This window comes from Trachypithecus francoisi, unplaced genomic scaffold, assembly GCF_009764315.1.
Source record: "Trachypithecus francoisi isolate TF-2019V2 unplaced genomic scaffold, Tfra_2.0 Lachesis_group0, whole genome shotgun sequence".
Taxonomy (NCBI): Eukaryota; Metazoa; Chordata; class Mammalia; order Primates; family Cercopithecidae; genus Trachypithecus; species Trachypithecus francoisi.
Genome location: NW_022681453.1, coordinates 139,275,886 through 139,300,595, shown reverse-complemented (window position 1 = coordinate 139,300,595; position 24,710 = coordinate 139,275,886). Strand labels below are relative to the sequence as shown.

The window sequence follows — 24,710 nt, the reverse complement described above, 5'->3', positions numbered from 1 at the left end:
TATTTATTAAATAGGGAATCCATTCCCCATTGATTGTTTCTGTCAGGTTTGTCAAAGATCAGATGGTTGTAGATATCTATTCTGAGGTCTCTGTTCTGTTCCATTGATCTATATATCTGTTTTTGTATCAGTACCATGCTGTTTTGGTTACTGTGGCCTTGTAGTATAGTTTGAGGTTAGGTAGTGTGATGCCTCCAGTTTTGTTCTTTTTGCTTAGGATTTTCTTGGCTATGTGGACTCTTTTTTGTTTCCATATAAAATTTAAAATATTTTTTTCCAATTCTGTGAAGAAAGTCAATGGTAGCTTGATGGGGATAGCCCTGAATCTATAAATTACTTTGGGCAACATGGCCATTTTCATGATATTGATTCTTTCTATCCATGAGGATGGAATGTTTTTCCATTTGTTTGTGTCCTCTTTTATTTCCTTGAGCAGAGGTTTGTAGTTCTCCTTGAAGAGGTCCTTCACATCCCTTCTAAGTTGTATTCCAAGGTATTTTATTCTCTTGGTAGCAATTGTGAGTGGGAGTTCATTCATAATTTGACTCTTTGTTTATTATTGGTGTATAGGAATGCTTGTGATTTTTGCACATTGATTTTGTATCCTGAGACTTTGCTGAAGTTGCTTATCAGCTTTAGGAGATTTTGGGCTGAGATGATGGAATTTTCTAAATATACAATCATGTCATCTGCAAACAGAGACAATTTGACTCCCTCTCTACCTGTTTGAATACCCTTTATTTCTTTCTCTCGCCTGATTGCCCTGGCCAGAACTTCTGATACTATGTTGAATAGGAGTGGTGAGAGAGGGCATCCTTGTCTTGTGCCGGATTTCAAAGAGAATGCTTCCCGTTTTTGTCCATTCAGTATGATATTGGCTGTGGGTTTGTCATAAATAACTCTTATTATTTTGAGATACGTTCCATCGATACCTAATTTATTGAGAGTTTTTAGCATGACAGGGTGTTGAATTTTGTCGAAGACTTTTTCTGCATCTACTGAGATAATCATGTGGTTTTTGTCATTGGTTTTGTTTATGTGATGGATTACGTTTATTGATTTGTGTATGTTGAACCAGCCCTGCATCCCAGGGATAAAGCTGACTTGATCATGGTGGATAAGCTTTTTGATGTGCTGCTGGATTCGGTTTGCCAGTATTTTATTCAGGATTTTCGCATTGATGTTTATCAGGGATATTGGCCAGAAAGTTTTTGTTGCTGTTGTTGGTGTATCTCTGCCAGGCTTTGGTATCAGGATGATCCTGGCCTCATAAGATGAGTTAGGGAGGATTCCCTCTTTCTATTGTTTGGAATAGTTTCAGAAGGAATGTTATCAGCCCTTCTTTGTACCTCCTGTAGGATTCAGCTGTGAATCCGTCTGGTCCTAGACTTTTTTTGATTGGTAGGCTGTTAATTACTGCTTCAATTTCAGAACTTATTATTGGTCTATTCAGGGATTTGACTTCTTCCTGGTTTAGATGTGGGAGCGTGTGTATGTCCAGGAATTTATCCATTTCTTCTAGATTTTCTAGTTTATTGGTGTAGAGGTGTTCACAGTATTCTCTGATGGTGGCTTGTATTTCTGTGGGATCAATGGTAATATCTCCTTTATCATTTTTTATTGCATCTCTTTGTTTCTTTTCTCTTTTCTTCTTTATTAGTTTTGCTAGCGATCTATTTTGTTGATCATTAAAAAAAAACAGCTCCTAGATACATTGATTTTTTTTGAAGGGTTTTTTGTGTCTTTATCTCCTTCAGTTCTGCTCTGAAATTAGTTATTTCTTGTCTTCTGCTAGTTTTTGAATTTGTTTGTTCTTCTCTAGTTCTTTTTTCTTTTCTTTTTTTTTTTTTTGAGACGGAGTCTCGCTCTGTCGCCCAAGCTGGAGTGCAGTGACGTGAGCTCGGCTCACGGTAAGCTCTGTCTCCTGGGTTCATGCCATTCTCCTGCTTCAGCCTCCAGAGTAGCTGGGACTACAGGCGCCCACCACCATGCCCAGCTAATTTTTTGTATTTTTACTAGAGACGGGGTTTCACTGTATTAGCCAGGATGGTCTCGATCTCCTGACCTCATGATCCACCCGCCTCGGCCTCCCAAAGTACTGAGACTACAGGCGTGAGCCATTGCGCCTGGCCTTTTCCATCATTTTAACCTTGGTGAATCTGACAATTATGTGTCTTGGGGTTGCTCTTCTTGAGGAGTATATTTGTAGTGTTCTCTGTATTTCCTGAATTTGAGTGTTCGCCTGTCTTGCTAGGTTGGGGAAGTTCTCCTGGATAATATCCTGAAGTGTGTTTTCCAGCTTGGTTCCATCCTCTCTGTCACTTTCAGGTACATCAATCAAACGTAGATTTGGTCTTTCACATAGTCCCATATTTCTTGGAGGCTTTGTTCCTTTTCATTCTTTTTTCTCTAACCTTGTCTTTTCACTTTATTTCATTAAGTTGATCTTCAATTTCTGATGTCTTTTCTTCCACTTGATCGATTCAGCTATTGATACTTGTGTATACTTCACGAAGTTCTTATGCTGTTTTTCAGCTGCATCAAGTCATTTATGTTCTTCTCTAAACTGGTTATTCCAGTTAGCCATTCCTGTTACCGTTTTTCAAGGTTCTTATCTTCCTTGCATTGGGTTAGAACATACTCCTTTAGCTTGGAGGAGTTTGTTATTACTCACCTTCTGTAGCCTACTTCTGTCCATTTGTCAAAATCATTCTCTATCCAGTTTTGTTCCCTTGCTGGTGAGGAGTTGTGATCCTTTGGAGGAGAAGAGGAGTTCTGGTTTTTGGAATTCTCAGCCTTTTTGCGCTGGTTTCTCTCCATCTTCGTGGATTTATCTACCTTTGGTGTTTGATGTTGGTGACCTTTGGATGGGGTCTCTGAGTGGACATCCTTTTTGTTGATATTGATGCTATTCCTTTCTGTTTGTTAGTTTTCCTTCTACCAGTCAGGCCTCTCTGCTTCAGATCTGCTGGAGTTTACTGAAGGTTCACTCCAGACCCTGTTTGCCTGGGTATCACCAGCAGAAGCTGCAGAACAGCAAAGATTGCTGCCTGTTCCTTCCTCTGGAAGCTTTGTCCCGGAGGGGCACCTGCCAGATGCCAGCTGGAGCTCTCCTGTGTGAGGTGTCTGCCGGCCCCTACTGGGAGGTATCTCCCAATTAGGAGACTTGAGGGTCAGGGACCCACTTGAGGAGGCGGTCTGACCTTTAGCAGAGCTTGAACGCTGTGCTGGGAGATCCGCTGCTTTCTTCAGAGCCATCAGGCAGGGACGTTTAAGTCTACTGAGCCTGCTCCCACAACCTTCCCTTGCCCCAGGTGCACTGTCCCAGGGAGATGGGGGTTTTATGTATAAGCATCTGACTGGGGCTGCTGCAGATGCGCTGCCCAGAGAGGAGGAATCTGGAGAGGCAGTCTGGCCACAGCGGACTCCACCTAGTTCCAACGTCCATGTGGTTTTGTTTACACCGTGAGGGTAAAACCGCCTACTTAAGCCTCAGCAATTGTGGATGCCCCTCCCTGCACCAAGCTTGAGCATCCCAGGTCGACTTCAGACTGCTGCGCTGGCAGCGAGAATTTCAAGCCAGTGGATCTTAGCTTATTGGGCTCTGTCGGGGTGGGACCTGCTGAGCCAAACCACATGACTCCCTGGCTTCAGCCCCCTTTCCAGAGGAGTGATTGGTGCTATGTCTCTCTGGCCTTCCAGGTGCCACTGGAGTATGAAAAAAAACTCCTGCACCTAGTTGGTGTCTGCCCAAATGGCCGCCCAGTTTTGTGCTTGAAACCCAGGGCCCTGGTGGCGTAGGCACCAGAGGGAATCTCCTGGTCTGTGGGTTGGGAAGACCATTGGAAAAGTACAGTATGTGGGCTGGAGTGCACTGTTCCTCACGGCACAATCCCTCATGGCTTCCCTTGGCTAGAAGAGGGAGTTGCCTGACCCCTAGCACTTCCCGGGTGAGGCAACGCCCCACCCTGCTTCAGCTTGCCCTCTGTGGGCTGCACCCACTATCCAACCAGTCGTAATGAGATGAACTGGGTACCTCAGTTGGAAATGCAGAAATCACCTGCCTTCTGCATTGATCTCACTGAGAGCTGCAGACTGGAGCTGTTCCTATTCAGCTATCTTGCCAGCATCCCTGAAGCAAATTTCTAGGGTGTATTCTTGGCATGTGAGATGGGGCTGGGGGTGTTAAAATTGCTATACTTGAGGGGGGAGTCTGAAGTAATGTTTCTTATGCCTTTTGGGGGAAGTGCTAAAGATCTTTCCTCCTCAGGTTCCATGTTCAGGTACTTGAGACTTTGGGCCATTGAAGCTCTGTGATACTCATCGTGCTGTCAGCTGAGTTTGGTGCCAGTTGTAGGAAAGAGCATGATGCAAGAGGGTGGCAGACATCCTTGGACTTGGTAGTCATGTGGCCCAGGGATAAGGGAAGAGGATGGGGAGCAGCAGGTTAATCATAGGCCCTGTAAATAAGACTAAAGGAAATTAAACTTTCAGAGCCAGGCTTGTATGTGGTAAGATTTCATGCCCAAGAAGAAGGCTTTTAATGTCCTCAAATTGCATTCCATAGAATTATCAGTATTCTATGAAAATGACTATTGTGGTCTATGTTAGTAGGATATGAAGTTCTGAATTATTGTATATAATTTTATTATAGAAAACAAGGTCAATGGTATATTTTAGTATAAATGCATATTTAGTAAGGGGAAGAGAGCTGTGTTGTGGAGAAATACATCAGACGTTCTAGCAGTGATGCGTACTTCTGAACTTAATCTAAGAACAATTTATATGATGGGGCAGGTTAGTCTGTTTGGCCAAGGGTAGAGGATACTTTCGTAACCAGCAGGGCAGAAATAGCCCTGACCTTTGGGGATCAGGTACTTCATAGGCAGTTAACCTTCACATCCCTGTGGCATTAAGATAAAAATAGAGTGTAAAACCACTTCTGTTTTCCTGGAGACTTGGAGAATTCACAGTCTAAGTGTGGCGATGAAAAAGACACATGAAAAAATCACGCTACTTTTTCACATATTTGACTAGTTGGGTTCTGTGATGGGGTTGGTGATTGGTCAGTGGTGGTGTACAGCCATGAAGAATCTGTTAACATTGATGCTGATGTTAGGGCAAACAGTTTGGTTAGGCTGCATAAAAGTAATATTGAAAAGAGCTTCTAATAAGGACATCTGGATTCTAGTTCTGTCTTTGCTTCTTTGTAACCTTCAGAGTAGTGTCACATAGCTGCTAGGAGTTTTAATTTCCTGTGTAAAGATAGGGGTTGGCTGGATCATAGTTCCCAAATTCAGGAACAGAAAAGTTATATAAATCAATAATGTGGCCCAGTTTAAGAGGGATTGAAGGGGGTTATGTCGAACTAGGCTCAATTTTGGCCCAGTGTTGTTGATTGATTGAGAGAAATTAGAAATCTGGGCTGATTTATGAAAAGAGTTTCAAATTTAGAATCCTCTACCTACAGGTTAGGGTTCAAGTTTCACGATCTGGTCCAGGATTGCCTCTCTGTTCTTGTGGTTCCCACAAGATTGTGCTTCACTGTCCTTCAGTTGCAGGTACAACTGACCAAGGCCTCCAACTACTTGAAGAAATCCATCAGTGCTTTTGTTCAGAGGCCACGCTTCTCATGACTGTACCCAGCTAGTGACTAAACTTGGAGGGGACACTAAGGCAGGCCTATTCCTGAGAGCACGCTGGTAGTCGACATTGATTCAGGGATTCTTTTTGTTTGTTTATTTTGTTTGTTTTGAGATGGAGTCTTGATCTGTTGCCCAAGCTGGAGTGCGGTGGTGTGATGTCAGCTCACCGCAACCTCTGCCTCCCAGGTTCAAGTGATTCTCCTGCCTCAGCCTCCCGAGTAGATAGGATTACAGGCATGCGCCACAATGCCCAGCTAATTTTGTGTTTTTGATAGAGACCGGGTTTCTCCATATTGGTCAGGCTGGTCTCGAACTCCTGACTTCAGGTGATCTGCCTGCCTCAGCCCGCCAAAATGCTGGGATTACAGGCATGAGCCACCACACCTGGCCAGCTTCAGCTTTCTTGAGAAAGACTTCCTTCTTTGTCTGTCTGGATGGCAGGATTTTATCAGACTGAATACTTAAGTGTTTTCTTTTATAATTTTCATAATATTTTGTGTATAAACCATTTAACTTACCATGTAATAATATACTGTTTTGTGTATTTGTTTTCTACCCATTTGAGTGTGAACCCAGGGACTTTAATTCCGTTGTTCCTTAGTGCATTGATTTGTTAATTCCACATTTATTTATTTATTTTTTGAGATGGAGTCTCGCTCTGTTGCCCAGGCTGGAGTGCAGTGGCGTGATCTTGGCTCACTGCAAGCTCTGCCTCCTGGATTCACGCCATTCTCCTGCCTCAGCCTCCCGAGTAGCTGGGACTACAGGCGCCCGCCACCATGCCCGGCTAATTTTTTGTATTTTTTTTTTAATAGAGACAGGATTTCACTGTGTTAGCCAAGACTCAATCCCCTGACCTCATGATCCGCCCACTTTGGCCTCCCAAAGTGCTGGCATTACAGGCGTGAGCCACCGCACCCGGCCCTCATTGATTTATTTTTTTGAGACAGTCTTGCTTTGTTACACAAGCTGGAGAGCAGTGGCATGATCTTGGCTCACCACAACCTTCGCCTACTAGGTTTAAGTGATTCTTGAATGGCCTCAGCCTCCCATGTAGCTGGGATTACAGCACCCTCCACCACACCCAGCTAATTTTTGTAGTTTTAGTAGAGATGGAGTTTCACCAGGTTGGTCAGGCTGGTCTTGAACTTCTGGCCTCAAGTGATACTTCAGCCTCCCAAAGTGCTGGGATTACAGGTGTGAGCCTGGTCCACATTTAATTCTTAATTTGACGAGTTTACCCATGTTCTAGGTACTGGAAATAAGGATGGGAAGACAAACATTCATATTCAACAAATATTAATGAAACATCTATTAAGTGTTGGGCAGAGTGCAAGGGCATTCCATGGGTATTATTTGTGTTTCCTCAGCAGCTAGTGCAGGCAAATATACCTTCCATCGATGTGTGCGAAATGTGATAGCATAGCAAAATTGCTCCATGGGAGAACTTTACAGTCACGCATCAGGGCACACAAAGCTGCTGATCTGGCTGTGATGGGCTCTGGAGATAGGATTTGCTGGAAGGCTTACCTCAGTGGAATTTTGTTTCCAAATCATTGGAGGTTACTTACTTCCTGGGGAAGAGATTCTCACTGGGAGGTGGGAGTTTGTTAGATGGAATGCACAGAGTGTGCACCTGGGAGAGACAAGGACCCTGGGTCTTGGCGGGTGCTTTGCAACTGCCTAGCTGTGTGATTTACTGGAGGTTAAGTATCCCTCTCTTGTCAGTGAATAAGGGAACTTTCTGACTCTAAAATATGGGATTTCTATGTAATATTAAACTTTGTATAAAGTATATGTGGCACACATGAGTGCTTTTCACTAAATTTTTCCTATTCTCCTGGATGGATGGTAGGATTGCATCCTCTCCCTGGTCAAAGCCAACTAAGTGTGAGCAGAAGTGATGTGAGTAACTTTGAGATGGGAATTTTAGGAGCCAGTGTTCAGTTAGCTACATTCTTTCTCCCTGCCTCCAATTGAGGAAGCATGAGTGGAGTTGGAACCTCTATCAGCCAGGGTCTTTGAGTGACTATGAGGATCAGAGCTTCTTGGTAGATTTGTTACGGATATATTTAGTGATAGATAAACCTTTGCTGTTAAACCAGTGGGTTGTTGGGGTTGTTATATTTAAGGTTTAACTTAAACTATTCGAATTGAAATTTAAAAGAAGAATGTAGCTGAATGTGCCATACCTCTCAGGTAGATTTTAAACACCTTTTTATATTCACACACATTCTTTGCAAAATGTAACCTTAAAATTAGAAAACATTGAAAAATGTGAAATGCACATGAAGTTTTATTCATGCGTATGTTTTTCTCCTGCCCTTTTTCATCTCACAGATCTTTCCTAGGTAGGTTCGCATTGGCAGCAATACAAATGCCTAACAGAACTGTTCTTCATACTTTGCTTTTAGGATCTCCTATATATACAGCACCAGAAGTTGTGAGGGGTGCTGACTTTTCCATCTCCAGTGACCTCTGGTCTTTGGGCTGTCTGCTTTATGAAATGTTTTCAGGTAATTGTTTCCTGAATAGGTATAAAATCAGATATGACTAAAATAAAACCAGGTTAAGTCTGTAGTTTGCAGATGTTTTACTTATAAGATGTTAACAAACTTGATTTCTTAAAATTTTGAGACATTCTCGCACTGTCACCCAGTCTGGAGTGCAGTGACACGATCTTGGCTCACCGCAGCCTCCTCTGCCTCTTGGGTTCAAGCCATTCTCATGCCTCAGCTTCCTGAGTAGCTGGGCTTACAGGTGTCCACCACTATGCCTGGCAATTTTTTGTATTTTTAGTAGAGACGGGATCTCACCATGTTGGCCAGGCTGGTCTTGAATGCCTGACCTCAAGTGATCTGCCTACTTAGACCTCCCAAAGCTCTGGGATTATAGGCATGAGCCACTATGCCTGGCCAAAAAAACTGTGACCTTATTAAATTTTTATATATACTGATTTTGGCTGAGTTGCTTGGTATCTAGGCATATGCAGAGTCCTAGAAACTTCTTGACAAATAGGTAATTTTTCATGATAATCTGGAATGCTGAAATGTGCTTAACTCAAAAACTGTGATTATTAGAAATTTTTGTAAAGATGCCTTGCAACTGTGTATTATTCAGATGCATCAAATGGCCTATACACCCATTGGTTCATAGTAGTGGTCCATGTGTGTGTTTGTGTATTTGTTAGGATGATAATACGTTTCGAATTAAGAGAAATATAAATTATATAGGCAGTGCCTGGTACGTACTAGGCATTAGCTATTCCTATATATTTTTTCCTATAAGTTGTATGATCTTGAAATATCTGTAGTTGAGATGAGAATTATTGGTGATAGCAGACTTCTTTAATTTTGCAAGTTTTCATGTGATTTCAGGAAAACCTCCATTCTTCTCAGAAAGTATTTCGGAATTAACAGAAAAGATCTTATGTGAAGATCCTTTGCCACCTATTCCGAAAGGTAAGATTTCTTGTGATAAATGGAATTAATTTACATTTTCCACTGACTAGAGGTGTACCTTTATCCAAAGTTTGCTTTTATTGATTCATAACTCCCCAAAGTTACCTTTATTTTTTTTTTTGAGACGGAGTCTTGCTCTGTCTCCCAGGCTGGAGTGCAGTGGTGCGATCTCGGCTCACTGCAAGCTCTGCCTCCTGGGTTCATGCCATTCTCCTGCCTCAGCCTCCTGAGCAGCTGGGACTACAGGCGCCCGCCACCACACCGGGCTAATTATTTTGTATTTTTAGTAGAGACAGGGTTTCACCATATTAGCCAGGATGGTCTCCATCTCCTGACCTCGTGATCCGCCCGCCTCGGCCTCCCAAGTGCTGGGATTACAGGCTTAAAGTTATCTTTTATAAATGATCCCAAGTTGATATTTTTAGAAATGTTAGTATTTCCTTTGACATTTTTAAAAGATGCTGAAACAGAGAACAAAGTACTAATAGATTTCCCTCATTTAAAAACAAATTATTTTGTGCATCTATATCACAAAAAGTATGGCTTAAAGACTTAAACGCTTATGTGACATTACTTTTTGTATGTACCATTTACTTTGTAGTCATATCCCATGTGGTTATTTCTATCACCTGTTGGAACAAATCTGCTGTTTCCTTATCTTGATCAATCAGAATGCTACCCTTATGAGTTTTCAAAATCTTTATTATTTATTTATTTATTTTTGAGACAGAGTCTCACTCTGTTGCCCAGGCTGGAGTGCAGTGGTGTGATCTTGGCTCGCTGCAACCTCTGCCTCCTGGGTTCAAGCGATTCTCCTGCCTCCGCCTCCTGAGTAGCTGGGATTACAGGTGCCCACCATGGCGCCTGGCTAATTTTTTGTTTTTGTTTTTTAGTAGAGATGGGGTTTCACCATCTTGGGCAGGCTGGTCTTGAACTCCCGACCTCGTGATCCACCCACCTCAGCCTCCCAAAGTGTTGGGATTACAGGCATGAGCCACTGCACCCAGCCTAAAAATCTTTAAAATTAGATACAGTTGTAGTATTTTTAAAGTGTTGGAACTTTAATCATATAAATTGTGGTTAATATAATGATCTATCAGCAATAATTTTTAAGGAAAGAGAAAAGAAGGCACAAATGCAGTAAAACATTTTGCTATACATTGTTAAAGTTTATCTTAAGACACATAAATGAAAACAGGATTCTACAAAAATTATTACTATATATATTTATTATTATTATTATTATTTTGAGAGACAGGGTTCTGCTGTGTCACTCAGGCTGGAGTGCAGTGGTGCAGTCAGCCTCCTGAGTAGCTAAGACTACAGGCACACACCACCGGGAATGGCTAATTTTTAAATTTTTTTGTGGAGACAGGGTCTTGCTGTGTTGCCTAGCTTGTCTTGAACTCCTGGCCTTGATTGATCCACCTGCCTTGGCCTCCCAGAGTGCTGGGATTTCAAGTATGAGCCACAATGTGTGACCATTACTACTACTTTTAACCATAGACTGATGACCTGGATATGGTATATAACTAATTTAAAAAGACAAAACATTATGAGATTAGTGGTATTGGACACTGTCATAATGTAATGCTTCTTATTTCTGTTAAAAATCTGAAAAGAGGGATTGCAAATATTCTAATCATAGTACATTGTAATGCAAAGTTGTTCAAGTTAGGAATACTTCAAAGAATAAGGTATAATTAATAGTTAATTAGGGCTGGGCATGGTGGCACACACCTGTAATCCTAGCACTTTGGGAGGCCGAGGTGGGTGGATCACCTGAGGTCAGGAGTTTGTGACCAGCCTGACTATCATGGTGAAACCCTGTCTCTACTAAATACAAAAAAATTAGCCAGGCATGGTGGCACATGCCTGTAATCCGAGCTACTTGGGAGTCTGAGACAGGAGAATCGCATGTACCTGGGAGGCAGAGGTTGCAGTGAAACGAGATTGTGCCATTGCACTCCAGCCTGGGCAACAAGAGTGAAACTCCTTCTCAAAAAAAAAAAAAAAAAAAAAAAAGTTGGAGCTGAGCATAGTGGCTCACACTTGTAATCCCAGCACTTTAGGAGATCCAAGGCAGGTGGATCACTGGAGCCCAGGAGTTTGAGACTAACTTAGGCAGCATAGTGAGACCCTATCTCTACAAAAAGTAAACAAAAATTAGTCAGGCGTGATGGTACATGCCTGTAGTCCCAACTACTCTGGAGGTTGGGGTGAGAGGATCACTTGAGCCTGGGAGGTAGAGGCTGGAGTGAACCATGATCGTGCCGCTGCACTCTAGCCTGGGTGACAGAGCAAGACACTATCTCAAAAAAACCCCCCAAAATAGTTGAAGACAAGTGTTTGAGTTTGTTAAGCTGGTGATCCTTATTGGGATTGTTCAGTGAAGAGAAGGCTTAGAGGTTTGTTAAGACTTAGTTTTTGAGATTTACATTTCTTTTTTGTGATCTAGGAAAATATGTTTTTAATCTTTGTATTCTGTACCTCCCCATCCTGCCCCATTAAATGGAGGATGTAATTGTTGTTAATGGATTTAGAGTTCTCTTAATAATAATGTATGTGTTTAAAATACTATTACTTTAAATGTTGATGTAAGAGATAAAAATAAAATTGATATGTATTTACTACTTACCATTTTTTCTTGGAAATTAATTTGTTTATAGATTCTTCTCGTCCTAAAGCTTCTTCAGATTTTATTAATTTGCTTAATGGGTTACTTCAAAGAGATCCTCAAAAAAGGTAGGGACAGTATTTCCATTTTTTTTTCTTTTTCTTTTGAGTTCTGTAGATGGAGTAAGGGACAGTATTTTAATGGGAATAAATAGTGGAATATTTTCCCCCTTTTATGTACTTCTAAAATGGTGCTGTTCTTAATATACACATAGCTGTTCAAATTATTATTTTTTAAAGAAGTCTGACTTCGGATTAAAAGTTTTTCTCTCAGTTTGCAGGTGTTTTTAATCATGAGGAATTTTTGAAGTCAGTTTCTCTTTTCATGTATTAAGTAGTTGACCAATTTTCTTATAATTCTCAAATCCAAGAAGTGCCATTTCTTGTATTTTGTATTTCAGGCTAAAACGGTTTCACTGTTGACCTAGGGATGATATTGTCAAGTTAAGGTGCTGTTAACTGAGTGATATTTAATGTGACCTATTTTTATGACAAGCCTGTCATAATGGGGATATTAAGTGATAGGATAATAGACACTTTGTGAATTTTTTGTCAGTGATGGCAGCGTTAGAAATCATTGTTGAGGCACAGGGTAGGGGAGGCTAGGAGGTGGACCAGAGTGGGAAAGAGGCCCAAGCAACTAGTTTCTAGTTCTGGTTCTGTCACTAGATAACTGGGATGCAGGGATGGGAGGAGGTTTCAGTTTATAAAATGGAGAATAAATTTAGTGTAGCATATACAAGAATCCACTCTTTTATTAAATATATTTTAAAAACTGCAGAAGGAAATGCTGATTTTTGTATAAGTTGTAGGATAAACATCCTTTGCTTACATTAGAATGCTTTCAACATTAGTGTTATTTTGGTGGATAATTTTTCAGACATCTTTTGATAGGATGTAACTATATCTAATTTACTTAAGAGATTGTATCTACATATCCCTACATTTATAACCCTATGCTATATAATTTTTTGCTTACATGGGACCACTCCATAACCTACGTTTTTCTCTCATGGTACATTATGCATATTTTTCCATTTCCATTTCTGAGTCTTGCTCTGTCACCCAGGCTGGAGTGCAGTGGTGCAATCTTGGCTCACTGCATCCTCCACCTCCTGGGTTCAAGTATTTCTCATGCCTCAGCCTCCTGAGTAACTGGGATTTCAGGTGCGTGCCACCATCCCCAGCTAATTTTTGTGTTTTTAGTAGAGATGGGGTTTCACCATGTTGGCCATGCTGGTCTTGAACTCCTGGCCTCAAGCAGTTCTGCCTGCCTCAGCCTCCCAAAATGCTGGGATTACAGGTGTGAGCCACTGTGCCTGGCTGCTTGGTCATTTTAAATGGCTGTAGAATGTACATACAATTACCTATAAAAAAGTAAACGTTTAGAATGCCTCTTGATTTGTAATATTATATACGTTGTTACAGTAAATATTCTTTTGTGAATTAAAAAAATTTTTTTGGGTTTACTTGGGTAATTATCTCTTTCATGTGAATTTCTTAAAGTGTAATGGCTTGCCAAAGGCTAAGAGCATTTAAACAGTTTGATACATTTCCTACATTCTAGGAACATGTGCTGATTTACATTCCCAGCGACAATATGTTAGAAAGCTCCTTCCCTCCCACTCATCTGCAGTGTGCCTTGTTGATCTACATTTTTGTCAGTTTGATGGATGGAAATAAATTTTACTTTGTTGACTATTTTTATTTCTCCTTTAGTGAACCACAAGAGCTTTCTGTGTAAAGGAATGTTATATGTGGTTACAAATTCTATTATTTGTGTTTTACTTTTGATTGGGAGTAATATTATTTAATACAGAAGTTTTGAGTGATTAGTCAACTATAAATTTTTTTCTTTTTTGTTTTAAAGTTTCAGTCAGGCTTAATTTTCCCACTCTGGTGAGTATGCCTACAGGTATACTGTATTAGCAGTGAAACTTAATCTTTTGAAAATGAGCCTGAATTTTAAATACAGCCTAAAGTCATTTTAATGCAGGTGAACTAGCTAGGTAAGATTATTTTGATTCCTAAACAACATGTGAATGTATATGATTATGAAGCTGATATTCTTCCCCTGCCCCTGCACCCCCTCCTGAGACGGGGTCTCTGTCACCCAGGCTGAAGTGCAGTGGTGTGATCTTGGCTTGCTGCAACCTCTGTCTCCCAGGCTCAAGAGATTCTTCCATCTCAGCCTTCCAAGTAGCTGGGATTATAGGTGTGGGCCAGCACACCCAACTAATTTTTGTATTTTTTGTAGAGATGGGGTTTTGCCACATTGTCCAGGCTGATCTCGAAATCCTGGACTCAAGCAATCTGCCCACCTTGGCCTCCCAAAGTGCTGGGATTACAGGCGTGAGCCACCGCGCCTGGTCTGATATTCTTATTTATTTCTGAATGAAGTTCTAACAGAATAGTTCCAAAACTTAAATGTGTCAGTCAGGGTAAGTAAAATAATCTTGCCTCTGTTGTCAAATAAAGGATGACAGGATTATAGATATCTGATATATTTACTTTAGAATTTCAAATATTTATTGATTCCCTTTTTCCTACGCTGGTTGGAGAACCCAGACTCTATGGAATTTGAACCCTGAAACTTCTAATGCTTGCTTATCAGACTGTTTCATTCTGTACCATTTAAGGCTTCTGAATTGTTTCTTTTTATCTTGCTTTCTAAAAGAGGTTAATTGCATACGAAAATGAAATAATAAAATATAAAATGATTTCAAAGGTACATATGTACCTTTAGGAGATACAAATTGTAAAATCCGATGTGTGTAATTGGGACATGTCTTGGGAATTTTTCATGGTAAATCATGTTAAAGTAGAGTTTTAACATTTATGTTTTTTTGAAGATTAACTTGGACAAGGCTACTGCAGCATTCATTTTGGAAGAAAGCTTTCGCTGGAGCAGATCAGGAATCAAGCATGGAAGATCTCAGTCTCAGGTAGTATACACTTACCTTTGTGTATAAGACATAGTTACTGGACACTTAAGCCCATTACTATTCTATTTATACAACATCAATGACCTGAATTTCTCTGCTTTTGTAGTAGGAGAATATCCAGCATTTGTTTAATTAAGGGTTGCTTGAGGAGTTTACTCATGATATTTTTGTGTTTTTGATTTTGCATGTTTTCTGTTGTTATTCTTCAGTCATTGATATAATATGATACTCATTAGTTCTGTTACCAAATACATCTGGCTTCCCACCTCCCAAGTATATGGTAGGATCTTTTTTCTCCCCTTTAAGTTAGGTGTGGTCATGTGACTTGTTTTGGGTAACAAAATGTTAGCAAAAGTAATATGTGTTATTCCCAGATCCAAAGTTGAAGAGCAGTCGTAATTTACCACATGATGAGGTAATTGGGAAGAAAAATGTCCAAATGGAGTTCTAGCCTGGATTTTTTTTTTTTTTTTGAGACAATGTCTCACTCTGTCACCTAGGCAGGAGTATAGTGGTACAATGATGGTGCATTGCAGCCTTGACCTCCCTGGGCTCAGGTGATCCTCCCACCTCAGCATCCTGAGTAACTGAGACTATAGGTGTGCGCCACCACACTCAGCTGATTATTGTATTTTTAGTAGACACAGGGTTTCTCCATTTTGCCCAGGCTGGTTTCAAACTCCTGGCTTCAAGTGATTTGCCTGCTGTGACCTCTCTTTTTTTTTTTTTTTTTTTTTTTTTTGAGACGGAGTCTCGCTCTGTTGCCCGAGCTGGAGTGCAGTGGCCGGATCTCAGCTCACTGCAAGCTCCGCCTCCCGGGTTTACGCCATTCTCCTGCCTCAGCCTCCCAAGTAGCTGGGACTACAGGTGCCCGCCACCTCGCCCCCCGGCTAGTTTTTTGTATTTTTTATTAGAGACGGGGTTTCACCGTGTTAGCCAGGATGGTCTCGATCTCCTGACCTCGTGATCCACCCGTCTCGGCCTCCCAAAGTGCTGGGATTACAGGCTTGAGCCACCACGCCTGGCCAGACCTCTCAAAGTGCTGGGATTATAGGTGTGAGCCACCATGCCTGATCTGTCAGCCTGGATCTTTTTTTTTTTTTAATTTGTTAACAACAAAAAAGTGTAGACAAGGTCTCACTATATTGCCCAGGCTGATCTCAAACTTCTGAGTTCAAGCGGTCCATCTGCCTCAGCCCCCCAAAGTACTGGGATTACAGGTGTGCACCACCACGCCTGGCTTTAGCCTGGATTTTGAGGGACTACAGTGACATAGCTTTCCTGCCAGTCTTTGATGGTTATATGGATGAGGGAAGCATAAAGTTAAGAGATTCTGTAACTTCGCTAAATGTCATGTGTAGTTTAATTACCTTCTCCAACCTCTTCTTCTAACACAAAACTATAGAGAACTCCAAAGTAAGTTTGATTATGTTGGTTTTCTCCAATAATAGCAGAAACACAATGGAGTGTTCTGGGCCACAAGATTCCAAGGAGCTTTTGCAGAACGCTCAGAGTAGACAAACAAAAGGGCACAAGAGTGGTCAACCACTAGGTCACTCTTTCAGACTAGGTAAGTTTTATTTGAGCACATTCATGCTACTTATATTGTTGTTTGAGAGAGTTCCTAATTTCAATGTTATGTCCCTTTAAATCTTTGTGTATGTTATGCCTTGCATATGATATTTTTGTTTTTTTCTGTGTAACATATTACTTTCCTGCTACAGAAAATCCAACTGAGTTTCGGCCTAAGAGTACTCTTGAGGGTCAGTTGAATGAATCCATGTTTCTTCTCAGGTAGGTAAAATGAAAAGAGGGATCAATGTGAGACAAAAGTTAAATTTTCTTAAAGCATCTGCTATCTTGGTGCAAACCATGTTACACAGCGATAAAGAACAGGGATTTTAGTGCCAAATTCCAGTTTCACTCTCCAATTTCAAAGTTACAGTTAGGTGGTGGCCAGTGAAATGTAGATTTTGCTATATATAGGATTTTTGAAAATTTTTAAACAAACCAACTTATTTTTTACCAAAGCAACTCATTATTTCCATTTGTAAGAATTAATGCCTCTTCATTTTGTTCTTTAACTTAAAATAGAATTGAACTTAAAATTTCAGAAGTCCAGGTTGTTTGTTTTGTTTTATTTTTGAGACAAGATCTCCCTCTGTTGCCGAGACTGGAGTGCAGTGGAGTGATCTTGGTTCTTTGTAACCTCTGCCTCCTGGATTCAAGTGATCTTGCCACTTCAGCCTCCTGAGTAGCTGTGATTACAGATGTGTGCCACCATGCCTGGCTAATTTTTTTGTAGAGACGGTGTTTTGCCATATTGCTCAGGCTGGTCTTGAACTCCTGGGCTTGAGCCATCTGCCTGCCAATGTACCCAGTTTTTGTTGTTGTTGTTGTTAATGCTTTGAAGGCAAAATCTTTTCTATTTGGGTAAATACTTACAGAAAAGAAGAGGTTCTGTTTTTCTTTAAATCTTTTTTTATTCTTTAATTTATTTTTATTTTATTTTATTTTTTTGAGATGGAGTCTTGTTCTGTTGTCCAGGCTAGATTACAGTGGCGTGTTCTTGGCTCACTGCAGCCTCCACCTCCCAGGTTCAGGTGATTCTCCTGCCTCAGTCTCCCGAGTAGCTGGGACTACAGGGGCCCACCACCTCACCTGGCTAATTTTTGTATTTTTAGTAGAGATGGGATTTCGCCATGTTGGCCAGCCTGTTCTTGAACTGATCTCAAGTGATCCGCCCGCCTAGGCCTCCCAGAGTACTGCGATTATAGGCATGAGCCATTGTGCCCAGCCTTTCTTTTACTTTTCTATATGGAAGGCTTAAATAATGTTTGTAATCACTGAAATAATTAAAGTCAGAATGATATCTTAAAGTGACTAGGACCAATGCATTAAAAAATTTAGTAGTATTGGCTGGGCTCGGTGGCTGATGACTGTAATCCCAGCACTTTGGGAGGCTGAGGCGGGCAGATTACCTGGGGTCAGGAGATTGAGACAAGCCTGGCCAACATGGTGAAACCCCGTCTCTACTAAAGAAAAAAAAAATTAGCCGGGTGTGCTGGTGGGTGTCTGTAATCCCAGCTACTTGGGAGGCTGAGGCAGGAGAATCACTTGAACCCAGGAGGTGGAGGTTGCAATGAGCTGAGATTGCGCCATTGCACTCCAGCCTGGGCAACAAGAGGGCAACGCCATCTCAAAAAAAAAAAAAAAAAAAAATTAGTAGTATGTAAATATTAAAAGTATTTAAAATATTTTGTAACAGAGAGAAATAGTTTTATTTCATAAAATAGGGGTTATAATGATAAATTAAAATTCCTGATATGTTTTACCCATATTTAAATGTAATGTATGTTTATCTATATACATTTTACACATTTTATTATTTATTTATTTATTTATTTATTATTTATTTATTTTTTGAGACAGACTCTTGCTCTGTTGCCCAGGCTAGAGTGCAGTGGCGTGATCTCGGCTCACTGCAGCCTCTGCCTCCCTGGTTCAAGTGATTCTTATGCCTCAGCCTCCCAAGTGGCAGGGATTACAGGCATGCACCACCATGCTTGGCTAATTTTTTTTGTATTTTTAGTAGAGACGGGGTTTCCCCAAGTTGCCCAGCTGGTCTCGAACTCCTGAGCTCAGGTGATCTGCCCACCTTGGCCTCTCAAAGTGCTGAGATTATAGGCGTGAGCCACAGCACCTGGCCCATTTTATACACTTTAAATTTAACTTTTTAGAACCTCATACAATTTCTGGTATTCGTATTTTATGTACTATGTAAGTATATGTTTAATGAAGGGATCAACAGATAAGTGAATGAGAGTTGACGATTCTGATACTTGGGAATTTGAAGATGATAATTTTTTTTTTTCCCTTGAGATGGAGTCTTGCTCTATTGTCCAGGCTGGAGTGCAGTGGTTCGGTCTTGGCTCACTGCAACCTTCACCTCCCCTGTTTAAGCTATTCTCCTGCCCCAGCCCCCCAAGTAGTTGGGACTACAGGCATGCACCACCATGCTGGGCTTTTTTTTTTTTTTTTTCCCGAGATGGAGTGTCACTTTGTCACTCAGGCTGGAGTACAGTGGCTTGAACTTGGCTCACTGCAATCTCTGCCTCCTGAGTTCAAGTGATCCTCCTGTCTCAGCCTCCCTAGTAGCTGGGATTATAGGTGCCTGCTACCATGCCTGGCTAATTTTTGTATTTTTAGTAGAAACGGGGTTTTGCCATATTGGCCAGACTGGTCTCAAACTCCTTACCTCAAGTGATCTAAGTGCCTCGGCCTCCCAAAGTGCTGGGATTACAGGGGTGAGCCACTGCACTCGGCCCTGAAGGAAATAATTAAAAAATATTAATGATCTGATGGGAAAGATTTCTTAGAATGTGAGAAGCTCAGGCCAGGTGCAGTGGCTCATGCCTGTAATCCCTGCACTTTGGGAGGCTGAGGCAGGTAGATCATGAGGTAAGGAGTTCAAGACCAGTCTGGCCAAGATGGTGAAACCCTGTCTCTACTAAAAATACAAAAATTAGCCAGGTGCAGTGGCAGGTGCCTGTAATCCCAGCTACTTGGGAGGCTAAGGCACGAGAAACGCTTGAACCCGGGAGGTGGAGGTTGCAGTGAGCCGAGATTGCACCACTGCACTCCAGCCTGGGCAACAGAGCAAGACTCCATCTCAAAAAAAAAAAAAAAAAGTGAAAAGCTCAAAACCATGGATCCAGGAAAAGTACAGTGGCCCATACGGTATGACAGGCATTTATATGTGTAGAAGGAATCATCACAAATAGATAAGGATTGTAACTTCCTTGTTACTTATTTTAAATAGGTGCCAGGGTAATTTCCTTTTCAAGTATTTTCTGATATACAGCTACAAATATTTTTCATTCTTTGTAGAATATCTGATGTATTGTATTTATGTTAATCCTGCCTATACCGGAAGACATTTATAAAAATTAATACTTGAAGGTTTCTAGTTAAAAAAGAAAATACTGTGTATGGCATGGAAAGTATAAATAAAAGAAATAATACATTAGCTAGGAAATTAATAGCAGTTATAAAAATTATATAAACACAAATTAGATCTAGACTTTTTTAGTGAGAGCATATGGAATCATCATACTCTACCATTTTTCATGAGATATGTTTTCTTCCAGAAAACAGTAAACAGAGAATAACCTTTCTGGAATCTGAATAATGTTAACTGGTATGTATTTTTCAGTTCTCGTCCTACTCCCAGAACTAGCACTGCAGTGGAAGTAAGTCCTGGTGAGGATATGACTCATTGTTCACCACAGAAGACTTCTCTGACCAAGGTGAGCGGACTTGGGAAATTTTCTTTCTACGTAAGATGTTGAAGCTCAAAAGAATAATTGTAAGTTGGTAAATGACTTATGTTTATAAATACAAAATTTACAATAAGGTCATCTTTCCTGATCATTATGGATTTTTCTTGTAGGTTCTCTGAGAGAGATATCCCATTTAGTTGCTTCATAGTTCTTTTTGGTAGGTCTTTCCTTGAGATACAGTTGACATACCATACAATTCACCTATTTAAGGTGAACAATTCAGGCTGGGTGTGAATTGTAAATCTTGCACTTAGGGAGGCTGAGGCAGGAGGATCACTTGAGGCCAGGAGTTCGAGATCAGCCTGGCCAACATAGCGAGACCCTGTCCTCACAAAAAATAAAAAACATGAGCTGGGTTTGGTGGTGCACACCTGTAGCCCTAGCCACATGGGAAGCTGAAGTGGAAGGGTTTCTTGAGCCCTGGAGTTTGATGCTGCAGTGAGCTATGGCGGCGCCACTGCACTCCAGCCTGGGTGACAGAGTGAGACCCACCTCTTTAAAAGAAAAAAAAAAAGGTACAATTCAGGGACCTGTAACATTTTCAGAGGTATGCAACCATCACCACAGTTTTAGAATTCTGCCATCACCCAACAAAGAAACTACCGTTAGCAGTCACTGCCCCCTGCCACCCCATGTTTCTCCAGTTCTTTTCCATGCTTGTACTAGGCAACCACAGTATATGTTTTGTCTTTATTATTTTACTTGTTCTGTGCATTTTATATAAATGGAATCAACAATATGTGATCTTTTGTTACTAGCTTTTTCCACTTAGCATATGTCTTCTTTGTCTTTTTTTTTTTTTTTTGAGATGGAGTCTTGCTCTGTCGCCAGGCTGGAGTGCAGTGGCGCAACCTCGGCTCACTGCAACCTGTGCCTACCGGATTCAAGCAGTTCTTCTGCCTCAGCCTACCGAGTAGCTGGGACTACAGGCGTGTGTCACCACGTCCAGCTAATTTTTGTATTTTTAGTAGAGACAGGGTTTCACCATGTTGATCAGGATGGTCTCAATCTCTTGACCTCATGATCCGCTCGCCTCGGCCTCCCCTAGTGCTGGGTTTACAGGCATGAGACACTGCACCAGGCCTGTTTAACATATATGTTCAAGGTTCATCCAAGTTGTAGCATGTATCAGTACTAGATTCCTTTTTATTGTGAAATAATTTGTTGTGTATACAACATCTTTTTTTTTCTAGTCATCAGTTGGTGAATATTTGGGAGTAGAATTGCTGTGTCATGTGTTAACTCCTTGTTTAACTTTTTGTTTTTGAGATAATGTTTCCCTCTGTCACCCAGGCTGGAGTACAGTGGTACAATCATACTCACTGCAGTCTGGACCTCCTTGGCTCCAGTGGTTGTCCTGCCTCAGTCTGCCAAGTACCTGGAACTACAGGCATATGCCACCACACCTGGCTAAGTTTACAAAAAATTGTTTGTAAAGACAGGGTCCCTCTATTTTGCCTAAGCTCAAACTTCTGAGCTCAAGTGATGCTCCTGTCTCAGCCTCCCAAAGTGCTGGTGTGCCAGATGTGAGCCATTGCACCTGGCCTTAACTTTTTGAAGAATTGTCAAACTGTTTTTCAAAGCATCTGCACCATTTTACATTCTAACCAGCAGTGTATGAGGGTATCAATTTTTATACATTCTCCATAACATTTGGTATTGTCTTAAAAAATGTAGTAAAAAATGCATTACATAAAATGTACTATTTTAAATCATTTCTAAATATATAGTTCAAGTGGAATTAAGTACATTCATATTGTTGCGCAACTATTTCTACCATCTATCTCCAGAAAATTTTAGTCATCCCAAATTGAAACTCTGTACCCATTAAATAATAACTGCCCATTTCCCATTACTGTTAGCCCCTGGTAACCACTATTATACCTTCTGCCTCTATGAATGTGCCTATTCTAGGTCCATTGCATAAGTCAGGGGTCTTCAACCCCCTGGCCATGTACTGCTGCTAGTCTGTGGCCTCTTAGGAACCAGGCCACAGAGCAGGAAGTGAGTGGCAGGCAAGTGAGTGATGCATCATCTGTATTTACAGCTGCTCTCAGTCTACACCTGCATTATTATCTGAGTTCTGCCCCCGTCAGAGGAACGGTTGCATTAGATTCTCATAGGAGCATGAATCCTGCTGTGAACTGTGCATGTGAGGAATCTAGGTTGCGTGCTCCTTATGAGAATCTAATGCCTGATGATCTGTCACTGTCTCCCATCACCCCCAGATGGGACTGTCTAGTTGTAGGAAAACAAGCTCAGGGCTCCCACTGATTCTATATTATAGTGAGTTGTATAATTATTTCATTATATATTACAGTGTAATAATAACAGAAATAAAGTGCCCAGTAAATGTAATTCACTTGAATCATCTCAAAATCATCTCCCCCAACCTTGTCTGTGGAAAAATTGTCTTCTGCAAAACTGGTTCCTGATGCCAAAAAATTTGGGGACCGCTGGCATAAGTGGTCTCATATAGGCTGGGCGCGGTGACTCATGCCTGTAATCCCAGCACTTTGGGAGGCTGAGGCAGGTGGATCACAAAGTCAAGAGATCCAGACCATCCTGGCCAACATGGTGAAACTGTGTCTCTGCTAAAAATACAAAAATTAGCTGGACATGGTGGCGTGTGCCTGTAGTCCCAGCTACTCAGGAACCTGAGGCAGGAGAATTGCTTGAACCAGGAGGTGGAGGTTACAGTGATCCAAGATTGTGCCACTGCACTCCAGCCTGGTGACAGAGCAAGACTCAGTCTCAAAAAAAAAAAAAAAAAAAAAAAGTGGTCTCATATAGTATTTGTACTTTTGTGCCTGGCTTATTTCACTTAGCATAATGTCATCCATGTTGTAGCATGTGCCAGAATTTCATTTTTTTTTTTTTTGAGACGGAGTCTTGCTCTGTCACCCAGGCTGGAGTGCAGTGGCCAGATCTCAGCTCACTGCAAGCTCCGCCTTCCGGGTTCACGCCATTCTCCTGCCTCAGCCTCCAGAGTAGCTGGGACTATAGGCGCCCGCCACCTTGCCCGGCTAGTTTTTTTTGTATTTTTTTTTTTTAGTAGAGACGGGGTTTCACCGTGTTAGCCAGGATGGTCTCGATCTCCTGACCTCGTGATCTGCCCGTCTCGGCCTCCCAAAGTGCTGGGATTACAGACTTGAGCCACCGCACCCGGCCCAGAATTTCATTTTTTAAAGGCTGAATAATATTCCCTTGTGTGTATTTAATATGCTTTGTTATCTTTTCATCTGTTGATGATTTCTCGGGTTGCATCCACCTATTGGCTATTGTGAATGGTGCTGCATTGCCTGTCTTTCTTGTGATAGCCATTCTATTTCACATCTAGCAGGTGTGAAATTCCATTGATTGATTGATTGATTGATTGAGACAGGGTCTCACTCTGTCACCCAGTCTGGAGTGCAGTGGCATGATCTTGGCTCACTGCAACCTCTGTCTCCCAGTCTCAAGCAATTCTTCTGCCTCAGCCTCCCAAGTAGCTGGAATTACAGGCACGTGCCACTACCACCTGGCTAATTTTTTTTTTTTTTTTGAGATGGAGTCTTGCTGTGTCGCCCAGGCTGGAGTGCAGTGGCACAATCTCGGCTAACTGCAAGCTCCGCCTCCTGGGTTCATGTCATTCTCCTGCCTCAGCCTCCCGAGTAGCTGGGACTACAGGTGCCCGCCACCATGCATGGCTAATTTTTGTATTTTTAGTAGAGATGGGGTTTCACCATGTTAGCCAGGATGGTCTTGATCTCCTGACCTTGTGATCTGCCTGCCTCAAACTCCCAAAGTGCTAGGATTACGGGTGTGAGCCACCAGGCCTGGCCCACCTGGCTAATTTTTGTATTTTGTAGAGACAAGGTTTCACCATGTTGGCCAGACTAGTCTCGAACTCCTGACCTCAAATGATCCACCTGTCTCCGCCTCCCAAAGTGTTTGGATTACAGGCGTGAGCCACCGCGCCCAGCTAGTAGGTGTGAATTTCTATGTCTTAGTGGTTTTTATTTGCGTTTACCTGATGGCTAATGATGTTGTGTATCTTTTTATGTGTTTATTGGTCATTTGTCTATTTTCTTTTTTTTTTTTTTTTTTTTTTGAGACGGAGTCTCGCTCTGTCGCCCAGGCTGGAGTGTAGTGGCCGGATCTCAGCTCACTGCAAACTCTGCCTTCCGGGTTTACACCATTCTCCTGCCTCAGCCTCCCGTGTAGCTGGGACTACAGGCGCCCGCCACCTCACCCGGCTAGTTTTTTGTATTTTTTAGTAGAGACAGGGTTTCACCGTGTTAGCCAGGATGGTCTCGATCTCCTGACCTCGTGATCCGCCCGTTTCGGCCTCCCGAAGTGCTAGGATTACAGGCTTGAGCCACCACGCCCGGCCTTCATTTGTCTATTTTCTTTGGAGAAACATTCATTCAAAAATTTAACCTATTTTTAATTGGGTTATTTATCTCTTTATTATTTAGTTAAGAATTTTTTACATATTCTAGATAGGAGTTATAACAATTTTCTCCCTTTTTCTGGATTGTCTTTTTTCTTTCTTGATGGTATCCTTTGAAGCACGAAAGTTTTAAATTTTGATATAGTCCTATTTATCTTTCTTTCTTTGTGTTTTTTGTCTGCTTGTGCTTTTGGTGTAATATCTAA

The 24,710-nt window shown here is 41.5% G+C and overlaps 1 protein-coding gene across 9 annotated transcripts in view; it reads left to right on the top strand.

The window, feature by feature from the left end:
- ULK4 (unc-51 like kinase 4) overlaps positions 1 to 24,710 on the top strand; it is a 735,134-nt gene that overhangs the window by 38,445 nt on the left and 671,979 nt on the right. For 8 of the 9 annotated variants that reach the window (XR_004437258.1, XM_033212151.1, XM_033212154.1 and 5 more), the window contains 7 exons: positions 8,060 to 8,161; positions 9,023 to 9,106; positions 11,776 to 11,851; positions 14,635 to 14,727; positions 16,173 to 16,297; positions 16,452 to 16,521; positions 19,943 to 20,036. Coding sequence is in view for 8 of the 9 variants with exons in the window: in XM_033212151.1 (XP_033068042.1) it covers positions 8,060 to 8,161; positions 9,023 to 9,106; positions 11,776 to 11,851; positions 14,635 to 14,727; positions 16,173 to 16,297; positions 16,452 to 16,521; positions 19,943 to 20,036 (644 nt within the window). In the remaining variant the exon portion in view is untranslated. The remainder of the gene's footprint in view (positions 1 to 8,059; positions 8,162 to 9,022; positions 9,107 to 11,775; positions 11,852 to 14,634; positions 14,728 to 16,172; positions 16,298 to 16,451; positions 16,522 to 19,942; positions 20,037 to 24,710) is intronic. The other variant, XM_033212152.1, reaches the window with a different exon arrangement.